Here is a 13,001-nt window from a genome sequence, read left to right on the forward strand (position 1 = left end):
AAATCTTAAAGGGGGGTGAGAGGGAATACTTATCCTATCCTAGGTATTCCTTAAAGAGGTGGGGTTTCAGGTGTCTCCGGAAGGTGGTGATTGACTCCGCTGTCCTGGCGTCGTGAGGGAGTTTGTTCCACCATTGGGGGGCCAGAGCAGCGAACAGTTTTGACTGGGCTGAGCGGGAGCTGTACTTCCTCAGTGGTAGGGAGGCGAGCAGGCCAGAGGTGGATGAACGCAGTGCCCTTGTTTGGGTGTAGGGCCTGATCAGAGCCTGGAGGTACTGAGGTGCCGTTCCCCTCACAGCTCCGTAGGCAAGCACCATGGTCTTGTAGCGGATGCGAGCTTCAACTGGAAGCCAGTGGAGAGAACGGAGGAGCGGGGTGACGTGAGAGAACTTGGGAAGGTTGAACACCAGACGGGCTGCGGCGTTCTGGATGAGTTGAAGGGGTTTAATGGCACAGGCAGGGAGCCCAGCCAACAGCGAGTTGCAGTAGTCCAGACGGGAGATGACAAGTGCCTGGATTAGGACCTGCGCCGCTTCCTGTGTGAGGCAGGGTCGTACTCTGCGGATGTTGTAGAGCATGAACCTACAGGAACGGGCCACCGCCTTGATGTTGGTTGAGAACGACAGGGTGTTGTCCAGGATCACACCAAGGTTCTTAGCGCTCTGGGAGGAGGACACAATGGAGTTGTCAACCGTGATGGCGAGATCATTTGTACAACAAAGCTACATTTTATGTACAACAATACATTGCTACATTTTATGTACAACAAAGCTACATTTTATGTACAACAATACAATGCTACATTTTATGTACAACAAAGCTACATTTTATGTACAACAATACAATGCTGCATTTTATGTACAACAATACAATGCTGCATTTTATGTACAACAATACAATGCTGCATTTTATGTACAACAATACAATGCTGCATTTTATGTACAACAATACAATGCTACATTTTATGTACAACAATACAATGCTACATTTTATGTACAACAATACAATGCTGCATTCCTGCATTGCACCTCCATTACTAGGTCGCGTCATGCCATTGTTTTGAATGTTCTAAAGCCACCCTCTACCGGTGACGCAATACTGGTGCCCTAAAGTCGTGATAATCCCAGTCATTCTGGGCGGAGGCTAACAACTGTTTAGTGTAAATTACACTACAGTGCCTGGAAATACGATTATATTGCGAAAGTAGTCAAATGTTTAGTAGGAAACAACTTTGCCAGCATTATCATGTTGTCAAATTTACTTTCGACATACGGCAATATTGTCATTAGCCAGCAAAATTCCTCAAAAATAGCTAGCAATGCTAACGTTAGCTATCTTAAATCAGGTGACCTCTCGATCTTATTCTAACTGGCTACCGTTATACTGCATCGAAAGTCAATCTGGCGACATCAAAATGATGGCAAAAGGTTTTACCACAAATTATTTGCCTCTCTTTGAATGGCATTGTATTTCCAAGCCACTGTAATGCACTTTTGATGAAATGCTCATCAGCGCTCATTGACGATGCATTGAGTAGAATGCTCAGTTGCTCATCAGTAGAAAACAAACGTTCAAAATAATATTGTGACGAAACATGCAACCCATGAATAGCCTGCCCTCTAGCAGTGCCCTGTGATATAACTGTGCCCTGTCATCTCATTCCCTGTCATATCCTGTGCCCCCCTCTTCAGATTGAGCTGGCCATCTTGCGTTTTCCCTATGACTCGTGGGGCACCCCTTTCCAGCAGCTGAAGCAGGTGGTGGAGGAACCATCCCCCCAGCTTCCTGCTGACCAGTTCTCCCCTGAGTTTGTTGACTTCACCTCCCTGTGGTACGTTCTCCTCTCCTGTAAAGCTAGCCTGGTCCCAGATCTGTTTGGGCTGTCTTTCCAAGTCTATGTATGGTCGTTGTTATGTTTGTCATGATAGCAACAATTAGATTTGGCAAGACATCAGAAGCAGATCTGGGACCAGGCTTACCTGTACATAATTTAGGCCCTACAAAAGTGTTGTCAGTGTCAGTTATGTCAGTATTTTCTTTCTGTACTTTGCCTCGTCTAATTCCACTCAAGGTCTTTGGCTATTGTATGAGTCCTACTTGAGCGCTTGCTGGATTGAGACTCACAAGTGAATTTCTCTTGACAATTTTTCCAGTTGTTGTTGTAATAGCCACAAGTACTTTATGACCAGGACAGAATGTGATGCATGTGCCTGGGTTCCAGAGACTAGGCTACCCTCTGTGGAATGTGTCTAAATGTACATTCTCACCGGCCTGTTATGTCTACCGCTCACTGTTAGGCCTCCACACCAATTATTTCATATCTACTCATGCCATTTTTCCCTTCACACAACCCTAAAAGGTTTTACATTTGTTTTACATGTAGGCCTACAGTACAGAAGATACATTACATTTTTCCCACCATAAAACCTTACTAATGGTCATCTTGGTCTGTTGTGTTGTACAATGTAGGCCCTAGTTTTTCAGTTTTATGGCTGTCCGAAATGGGAACGTATTACCTGCAGCAGGGATGAGCAACTTTGATCTGGGTGGGGGCCACACAATCTGAACTAATCATGAGGGGCCGGCACTAGCCCTTTGGGAGCCCCCACCTTGCGAGCAAAAGATTTTAGCAGCCTCCCTCTTGACAGCGGAGAGAAAAAAAATTAAGATTTAAAGTTAAGTTCCTGCATTTAAACATGGGGCGTAGAGAAAATGTTGCCATTTTAAAGCAAGTTTGCTGCAATTCTACACTTTTTGCCATGGGGCAGAGAAGATTTGGGATTTTTATAACTAATTTCATATGTTTCTACTCATCGTGCCATGATAATTTGTTTCAGTTTTACAGCTAATTTCCTGCTATTCTACTCATTTTGCCATACTGCTATAAATGTTTTTTTGAATATGAAATCTGTGTGAGAATGATTAACAAAATAAATGCCCCCCCCCCGATCAGTAATTTGACCATGATTACGAGAAGTTTAGTTCGCTGGCTAGATGAATTTACCAATCTTTGGGTTTTTACTCCGTTGACAGGTCCATGTCCGCTTGCAGCTGATTCAATCTGGAGTAGAGTGTAGTGGGAGACACATTACCAGATATGAGTCATCTAAAAGTATCTCTATATGAATCATAGAGATTGCAGTTGTAATCCTTTCTCTCATTGCCCTTTTCATTCGCAGCTTAAAGAAAAATTCCAAAGAGCGGCCAAACTACCCAGAACTCATGGTGAGTGTGTTTTGAACTTTGGAGATGTCTTATTATTTAGTTACACACTTTATTTCAACTCTAAGAAATGTTCAATACAAAGTGAATGTGAGCATGTCCTCTTCCATTACTAACAGTTGACCACTAGATGGCAGACTTAATCCACTAATAATTTGTTTTGTAATAATCTTCCCACTTAATTTAGATCCAATCAATGCTATTGATTATATATCTAACTTTTGTTGAGTATATTCTTTTTATACTTTATTTGATTTTACATGAATCACTTAAACTGTCTCATTTATTTTCTTATCTTTTCTTCTCTTCATCCCAGCAACATCCTTTTTTCATCTCCCACGAATCCAAAGAGACTGACGTGGCTTGCTTTGTCAAGGTCATCCTCGGGGACTGATCTAAGAACGCTCTGACCAATTGCCACAGGGGGAGGCGGGCCTTTAAAAAAAAAGCACCAATCGCAAACCCTGTTACCTGCGGGACTCCACAACGCCTCCCCAGTTCCCGACCCCTCCCTCTGGCACAGATACAAATGGACAGTAGAGGAACTCCGAGGAGATGAATGATGCCCAACCATGTTGGAGGAATGAGGACTTAGCCTTAAGGCCTCAAGGCCCTCACATATAAGATATAGGCAGTGGGGCAACGTGTAATTTACTGTTGTTTTGAGGATTGGAGGGCCGGGCCATATGTAATCTGGATTAATTTAACTGTATGAAATTCGACTCTCGCCGATTCTAATTTTTGTCCCACCCATGTTACTGTACTAGACCCACTGCTCAAACAGTGATTTGGATGTTAGTGAATTTAGGAACGTGTGGATTATGCCCTGTGCTATCGGTCAATCTCTAATATATTTTTAAACTTGGTGTGAAAACATAAAACAGAGTTTTAAAAACAACTGAAAGTGATAAATATACATATATATAATCTAAATGTTTGTATTATACTCAAAGAAAGTTGCATTGGTTTACTAATAGACTGCACATGTACAGAACATATCTACTATATAATGAGTGGGTTTCAGTCCCCTTAGATAAACAGAGAGATTCAAATTCTATGACTGTCCAATGGTTGAGCTGTAGACCGCTAGACAGGCTGGAGGCCTCAGTCAGAACTGCAATGGGTTCTTCAAAGTATGTTACTGCAGTTTGCTCTCAACTGCTCTCTAATGTTGTGGGCTGTGTGTTTGGGTGGGTGGGTGGGTGGGTGGAAGCCTTCCATGCATGTGTTGTGAGATATATGTGGGCGATGTCATTGTTGTGGGAGGGGTGCATCTAATCCTTCCTAGTCACTTCCTGAATATTCTTCTGTTCAACTCGAATAGAACTGGAGATAAGTTATACAGTTATTATTTTAAAGATATATAGCTTTTATTTATACTGATGAGATACAGTATATTCCATTGTGCTTATTTATTAACTGCTGTTTTTTTCCCTTTGAAGACTTTACATTAACAATAGAGAACTTTCTTATTTTACTGTTTGTGTGTATTTATTGTGTGTCGCACTTGACAGGTAATGCTGTACTGAAACAGTTACTCATAACACAAGCCTTATACGCTGACTATACATTAAGGACACCTGCTCTTTCCATGACATAGACTGACCAGGTGAAAGCTATGATCCCTTATTGATGCCACTTGTTAAATCCACTTCAATCAGTGTAGATGAGACAATTGAGACATGGATTGTCAGAGGGTGAATGGGCAAGACAAAAGTTAAGTGCCTTTGAACGGGTTATGGTAGTAGGTGCCCGGGGGCGCACCGGTTTGTGTCAAGAACTACAATGATGCTGGGTTTATCAAGTGCAGCAGTTTCCCGTGTGTTTCCCCCCCCCCCACACACACACACACACACACACACAAAAGGCTTTCCAGCCAACTTGACACCACTGTGAGAGGCATTGGAGTCAACATCGCCACAGCATCCCTGTGGAACGCTTTTGACACCTTGTACGGTCCATGACCCGACGAATTGAGGCAGTTCTGAGGGTAAACGGGAGTGGGGGTGCAACTCAATATTAGGAAAATGTTCCTAATGTTTAGTATACACGGTGTATGTGCTGCTCTAAAAAGTCAAACAAAAACTCTATTGGTGGTCTCATCTTTATTTACTCAGCATGTGTCCCTTTGTCCAATTGGGTCATTTCTGAACAATATTTAGGGGACACCTTTTGGCTCAAGCGCACCACAAGAAGCAAACAATGTATAGTCTCTTTTGTGCAGTGTCAGCCCCTCCACATTTCTCTACATTATCAAGTTTACTATATCGGCTTAAACACTGTAGGATTATATAAATTCAACATTAGCGTGCATAGGTTACATAATTAGTTTTCTGCGCTTAACCTTTCCCCCACACTTACCAAAACCCAGAATACTTTATAGTAACCCAGGCTACTTATTAACCAATAGGGTCAGCCCCTCCACATTTTTATATATCATCAAATTTACATTACCTTCAGAATGTATTCATTCACACCCCTTGAATTTTTCCGCATTTTGACGTGTTACAGCTTGAGTTTAAATTGGATTGAATTAAGATTTTTTTTGTAACTGGTCTACACACAATACCCCGTAATGTCAAAGTGGAATTGTGTTTTCCCAAATTTGTACAAATTAATACAAATTAAAAATTAAAATGTCTTGAGTCAAGTATTCAACACCTTTGTTATGGCAAGCCTGCATAAGTTCAGGAGTAAAAATGTGCTTAATTTAGTTTCTCATTCTGTGTGCAATAGTAGCTTTTAAATTTTTTTAATGACTCATCTCTGTACCCCACGCATACAATTATCTGTAAGGTCAGTCAGCAGCCTCCACTGCTTTCAGCACGACAATGACCTAAAACACAAAGTCAAATCTACACTGGAGTTGCTTACTAAGAAGACAGTGAATGTTCCTCTAAGTGGCTGAGTTACAGTTGACTGAAATCTACTTCAACATTTTACGGCAAGACTTGAAAATGGTTGTTTAGCAATGATCAACAACCAATTTGACAGAACATTTTAAATAGAATAATGGGCAAATGTTGCATAATCCAGGTGTTAAACTCTTAGACATACCCAGAAAGGCTTCCAGCTAACATGTATTGACTCAGGGGTGTGAATACTTATATAAATGAGATATTTTTTTATTTTCAAAACATTTGCTATAATGTATACATACGTTTTCACTTTGTCAGTTTGGGGTACTGTGTATATGTGAACAAAATGCAATAATCCATTTTGAATTCAGGCTGTAACATCAATAGCCTACATCAATGCAAATGCAATCGAAAATCACATCAAGAAGTAAAACTGGCCTCACTGTGATTGATCAGTTTGAAGAAAGAAGTTCCAACAAACTGTGGAATAAGTCAAGGGGTATGAATACTTGGGCTGCAGTGTCATTAACTCGCCACTTGCTTGCATACATTGCAAATGTAGCTGTTAATGCACTTACCCTCTACTAGATTGGGAAAGAGGGATACCTAGTCAATTGAATGCATGCAACTGAAATGTGTCTGCCATAATCAACATCCACAGCACCCAGGGGACAGTGGGTTAACTGCCTTGCTCAGAACAGATTTTTAAGTCTGGCGTTCACTAGTGGCTTGATGCTGTGGCAAAAACCATACAACTAATTTACGTGAGTTTTCAAAAACAGCATTTCTGAAACTCTAGACTAGTTTGATGGAATCCTTGGTTGTTGCATTTTGTTTATTGTGGTGGCTGATATTGTATAGTAGGTCATTGTCAATTACTATTGTGCTTCTTTCGTAGAGTGACTGACAGGATGGATGATGCTTTTGAGTCTCTGCCATTACGCAAGTACTCATGTCATCAATATGAAAACTTGAATTGTTATGATCTGGCAGGATCTTACTATGGTTGTTGTGGTAACCGTATTACTGCCACACTGGCAGTCATGAGTCATGACCGCAGTGAAATTCCATGTCACCATTGAGCCACAGTAATCTCTGGACATGCGTTGGTAGTACACAATCCGCTAACCACGCTAATGGCCTGGTACTCAGCACTCTGTTGTCCCTCTAACCCAGTGGTGTCAAACTCTTTCCATGGAGGGCCTAGTATCTGCTGGTTTTTGGCCTTTCAATTAAGACCTAGACAACCACGTGAGGGGAATTCCTTACTAATTAGTGACCTTAATTCAACAATCAAGTACAAGGGAGGAGTGAAAACCGACAGTCACTTGGGCCTCCATGGAATGAGTTTGACACGTGCTCTAACCACTGACATCAATGCAAATGCAATCAAATCACATCAAATCAAATGTTCTAATCATCTTATTTGTCATGTGCCGAATACAACAGTGAAATGCTTACATACAAACCCTTTTAACCAACAATGCAGTTAAGAAAATAATTATTCATTTTTTTTAAAGTATGAGAGAAGAATAACATAATTATAGAGCAGCAGTAAATAACAATAGTGAGGCTTATGTTACGAATCCCTTTTGGCCCGACAGTCTAGGGGGGATGGTAATGAGACCCGTAACATAACTCATGCAAATTATTATTGTGACAAAGTAAAAGTGTGCACGAAATAACCACGACAACAGAAATCTACCGTCAAACTCTAGGTTTATTTATAAAACACACGGTAATGGGGGGAGCAGGAAAAGGGGCTGAGCTGGACCCAAGGAAAGAAACAATAAATACACAAAAACACACCCCTAAGCTAGACTAGCCTACTTTAACAGCGAACTAACCAAAAATACAGTGGGTGGTCCGCCCAGTTCTACCTAGTGTATTTAACAAAGTTCACCTACGGGTAGTGTATGCCCATGGGCGACTTGTCTTGGTTTCCCCCTTTTCCCACCAGCAATCAAACACAAACACCATAAACAAAAACAATACTCACAGGTGATGACAAAGTGCTATGAGGTGCTTAAACAAAAGAGACGTTAAGACACAAAGCGAGAGTGAAACACAGAGACCTACAGACATGGGATTGACAGAGAGATTGACAGAGAGATTGACAGAGAGATTGACAGAGAGATTGACAGAGAGATTGACAGAGAGATTGACAGAGAGATTGACAGAGAGATTGACAGAGAGATTGACAGAGAGATTGACAGAGAGATTGAGCTGAGCAGAGCTAGAACAAACAAATGATGGGGTTTTTAAACCATGGGGAAGGAACTGTGATAGGTCAGGAAATAGGAGGAGGTGTGTCTTCTGATTGATGATTGATTGTTGACTGATTAGGGAGTGATGGTTTTCACCTGTGAGGGGAGAAGGAGAGAAAAGAAACACACACAGGATACACACACACACAGGATAACTGTATCCGTAACACTATATACAGGGGGAACTGGTAGAGGGTCAATGTGTCAATGTGCGGGGGCACCGGTGTCGAGGTAATTGATGTAATTATGTACATGTAGGTAGATCAAACACATCAAAATAGTTTCATGCTTTTAAAACTCACCTCACTGTGATTGATCAATTTGAAGAAAGAAGTTCAACAACAGGTTGAAACTGAGTGGAAAACATGGTCGTTGTGGATGTTGTTTCAAAACCTAACACAACGAAATGGAGAACGCTTTCTAAGGTGATGATTAATTCAAAACACCCCTATTATTGGAGCTTATGCACACGCATAGGCCTATATATGAAACCAAGTCCGTGAGAAAAAAACTGGTTCATTGGACTGATTGATTGTGCAAGGGCGGCTAACATTTAGCCTACAATTATAGTGAATTTGATTTTGAGTGGCCTTTTCTTAATAAATAGGCTGATACATTGCTTTAGCTGCATAATATCTCACTACTGTATGTTTCCATCTCCTTTCTCGTCTTCATTACTCTCGAGCTGTCACGTTGTTTGTAATAATGATGGTCGGATCAAGGCGCAAAGTACTTCGAGTACAAAACAAAATAAAGTATAAACGAACCATGATGACAATGCAGTGCGAACAGGCAACTAAACATAAACAATATCCCATAACCCACAGGTGGAAAAAATGCTACTTAAGTATTATCCCCAATTAGAGACAACATACAAATCATCAGCATGGAAAATCAAACCTAGAACCCCACATAGAAAATATAAACTAGAACAAAAAAAAACAAATCCCCCCCCAAAGGTGCGGACTCCGACCGCAAAACCTGAAACAAAAAGTGAGGGTTAGGGGGAGTGTCTAGTGTTGGCTCTGGTGCGGGACGAAGTACCCGCTCATCCAGCCATGGACTTTGAAGTTCCGGACCGTGGACCGTCTCAGGAGGTTTCCGGACCGTGGAACCTCTCAGGAGGGGAACCAGGGAACCGTCACCAGAAGCTCTGGACTGAGGATCTTCGCAGGAAGCCTGGTGCTTGGGGGCGGCACTGGTGGTACCGGGCTAGTGACACGCACCTCAGGGCGAGCGTGAGGAGCAGGCACAAGATGTATTGGACTTGGGAGGCGCACTGGAGGCCTGATGCGTGGGGCCGGTACAGGTGGTACCGGGCTAGTGACACGCACCTCAGGGCGAGCGTGAGGAGCAGGCACAAGATGTATTGGACTTGGGAGGCGCACTGGAGGCCTGATGCGTGGGGCCGGTACAGGTGGTACCGGGCTAGTGACACGCACCTCAGGGCGAGCGTGAGGAGCAGGCACAGGATGTATTGGACTGGGGATGCGCACTGGAGGCCTGATGCGTGGGGCTGGTACAGGTGGCACCGGACTAGTGACACGTGCGGGGAGGAGGCACACTGGACTGGGGACACGCACTTCAGGGAAAGTGCAAGGAGCAGGTACAGGACGCACCTGACTGGGAAGACGCACTTGAGGGAGAGTGCGAAGAGCAGGCACAGGACGTACTGGAGACCTGGTGCGTATAGCTGGAAAGTGCGAGGAGCTGGCACAGGACATACTGGGCTGTGAAGGTGCACTGGAGACCTGGTGCGTATAGTCGGCAAGTGCGAGGAGCTGGCACAGGACATACTGGGCTGTGAAGGTGCACTGGAGACCTGGTGCGTATAGTCGGCAAGTGCGAGGAGCTGGCACAGGACATACTGGGCTGTGAAGGTGCACTGGAGACCTGGTGCGTATAGCCGGCAAGTGCGAGGAGCTGGCACAGGACATACTGGGCTGTGAAGGTGCACTGGAGACCTGGTGCATACAGCCAGCATCAATTGTTCCGTTAAGTGTATAGTGCATACGTCTTTTCCCCGTACCCCTGTTCCTGCCTTGTTTGATAATGGGCCATTCTAAACTAATATGACATTTTAGTAAAGACAAGATTAAATTGAGGATAGTCTGATAAGTGAAAATATGATCACTTGATGATAAAACAGGTTGTGCAGCCTGAGGCAAGGAACAGAGCACAAGCTTTTTTTTGCGACTTTCTCAAATCCTCAATAGCCTATAGTTGCGTCATGCAGCCCACATATACTTTGATTTCTAAAGTTTCCAAAATAACTCTAAATCTAGCATATATGACCTGTTTAAAATGATCACTATTACGCTGAACATAGCAACTTCATATGCTCACTCGCATATAAAATCATAGAATATTGTTTTTTAAAGGCACAGGATTTATAAGTATATCTTGTCTGCTAAATTAACTATCCTATAGTCTATGGCATGGCGCACAGCCAGATAACATACAGTAGGCCAACTCATAATCTACTCTTCTGAAATACATTTTCTTTATAACATAGCATCTTTAGACATGCCTAAAACAAATAACGGATGTATTGTGATGGTGTAAATGAAATAGATTTATTTGACTTGTTTAAATGTAGATGTTCCAAGGGTGTGCATCAGCAATTTGTATGTGTGGAGGCCTGGAGATACTAAACTTGTGTATGTTAATTAAAGATCAATTGCAGTGAGACTGGCAGTAATTTGCATGACAGTAATCAGCTGACAAAATGTCATGACAGCAACAGCCCTAGGTATTATCGCATTTCAATAATGAAATACACAGTTCTCTGTCAACACATGGTTACCAGGTTGTCAGTTTGTGCTTTTTTCAAATGTATTTTTTATTTCACCTTTATTTAACCAGGTAGACTTGTTGAGAACAAGTTCTCATTAACAACTGCGACCTGGCCAAGATAAAGCAAAGCAGTGCGACACAAACAACAACACAGAGTTACAAATGGAATTAACAAACATACAGTCAATAATACAATAGAGAAGGTCTATATACAGTGTGTGCAAATGGGGTAGGATAAGGGGGGTGAGGCAGTAAATAGGCGATAGTGAAGAAATGATTACAGTATGGCAAATTAACCACTGGGGTGATAGATGTGCAAAAGATGAGTGTGAAAGTAGCGGCACTGGGGTGCAAAGGAGCAAAATAAATAACAATATGGTGATGAGGTAGTTGGATGGGCTATTTACAGATGGGCTATGTACAGGTGCAGTGAGCTGCTCAGACAGCTAGCTGGTGCTTAAAGCTAGTGAGGGAGATATGAGTCTCCAGCTTCAGTGATTTTTGCAGTTCGTTCCAGTCATTGGCAGCAGAGAACTGGAAGGAAAGGTGGCCGAAGGAGGAATTGGCTTTGGGGGTGATCAGTGAAATATACCTGCTGGAGCGCATCCTGCGGGTGAGTGCTGTTATGGTGACCAGTGAGCTGAGATAAGGCAGGGATTTACCTAGCAATGACTTATAGATAACCTGGAGCAAGTGGGTTTGGCGATGGATATGAAGCGAGGGCCAGCCAACGAGAGCATACAGGTCGCAGTGGTGGGTAGTATATGGGGCATTGGTGACAAAACGGATTGCACTGTGATAGACTGCATCCGATTTGCTGAGTAGAGTGTTGGAGGCTATTTTGTAAATGACATCACCAAAGTCAAGGATCGGTAGGATAGTCAGTTTTACTAGGGTATGTTTGGCAGCATGAGTGAAGGATGCTTTGTTGCAAAATAGGAAGCCGGTTCTACATTTAATTTTGGATTGGAGATGCTTAATGTGAGTCTGGAAGGAGAGTTTACAGTCTAACCAGACACCTAGGTATTTGCAGCTGTCCACATATTCTAAGTCAGAACCGTCCAGAGTAGTGATGATGAACGGGTGGGTAGGTGTGGGCAGTGATCGGTTGAAGAGCATGCATTTAGTTTAGCTTGCATTTAAGAGCAGTTGGAGGCCACAGAAGGAGAGTTGTATGGCATTGAAGCTCGTCTGGAGGTTAGTTAAACAGTGTCCAAAGAAGGACCAGAAGTATACAGAATGGTGTCGTCTGCATAGAGGTGAATCAGAGAATCACCAGCAGCAAGAGCGACATCATTGATGTATACAGAGAAAAGAGTCGGCCCTAGGATTGAACTCCATGGCACCCCCATAGAGACTGCCAGCGATCCGGACAACAGGCCCTCCGATTTGACAAACTGAACTCTGTCAGAGAAGTCTGAAACAAGATTGCATAATGGAGAAGGTACGGTGGGATTTGAAATGGTCGGTGATCTGTTTCTTACCTTGGCTTTTGAAGACCTTAGAAAGGCAAGGTTTGATAGATATAGGTCTGTAGCGGTTTGGATCTAGAGTGTCTCCCCCTTTGAAGAGGGGGATGACCCCGGCAGCTTTCCAGTCTTTTGGGATCTCAGACGATACAAAGGAGAGGTTGAACAAGCTAGTAATAGGGGTTGCAACAATTTTGGCGGATCATTTTAGGAAGAGAGGCTCCAGATTGTCTATCCGGCTGATTTGTAGGGGTCCAGATTTTGCAGCTCTTTCAGAACATCAGCTATCTGGATTTGGGTGGAGAAATGGGGAGGCGAGTTGCAGTGAGGGGTGCAGGGCTGTTGACCAGGGTCGGGGTAGCCAGGTGGAAAGCATGGCCAGCCGTAGAA

General features: G+C 43.0%; 1 protein-coding gene across 2 annotated transcripts in view; it reads left to right on the forward strand.

Moving 5' to 3' along the window:
- LOC124038478 (dual specificity mitogen-activated protein kinase kinase 6-like) overlaps nt 1–4,698 on the forward strand; it is a 56,684-nt gene extending 51,986 nt beyond the window's left edge. For both annotated transcript variants that reach the window (XM_046354408.1, XM_046354409.1), the window contains exons 10-12: nt 1,691–1,830; nt 3,179–3,224; nt 3,538–4,698. In XM_046354408.1, the coding sequence (XP_046210364.1) occupies nt 1,691–1,830; nt 3,179–3,224; nt 3,538–3,615 (264 nt within the window). In that variant the 3' untranslated portion in view covers nt 3,616–4,698. The remainder of the gene's footprint in view (nt 1–1,690; nt 1,831–3,178; nt 3,225–3,537) is intronic.
- The last annotated feature ends 8,303 nt before the right edge of the window (nt 4,699–13,001 follow it).

Source organism: Oncorhynchus gorbuscha, linkage group LG06 (assembly GCF_021184085.1).
Source record: "Oncorhynchus gorbuscha isolate QuinsamMale2020 ecotype Even-year linkage group LG06, OgorEven_v1.0, whole genome shotgun sequence".
Taxonomy (NCBI): domain Eukaryota; kingdom Metazoa; phylum Chordata; class Actinopteri; order Salmoniformes; family Salmonidae; genus Oncorhynchus; species Oncorhynchus gorbuscha.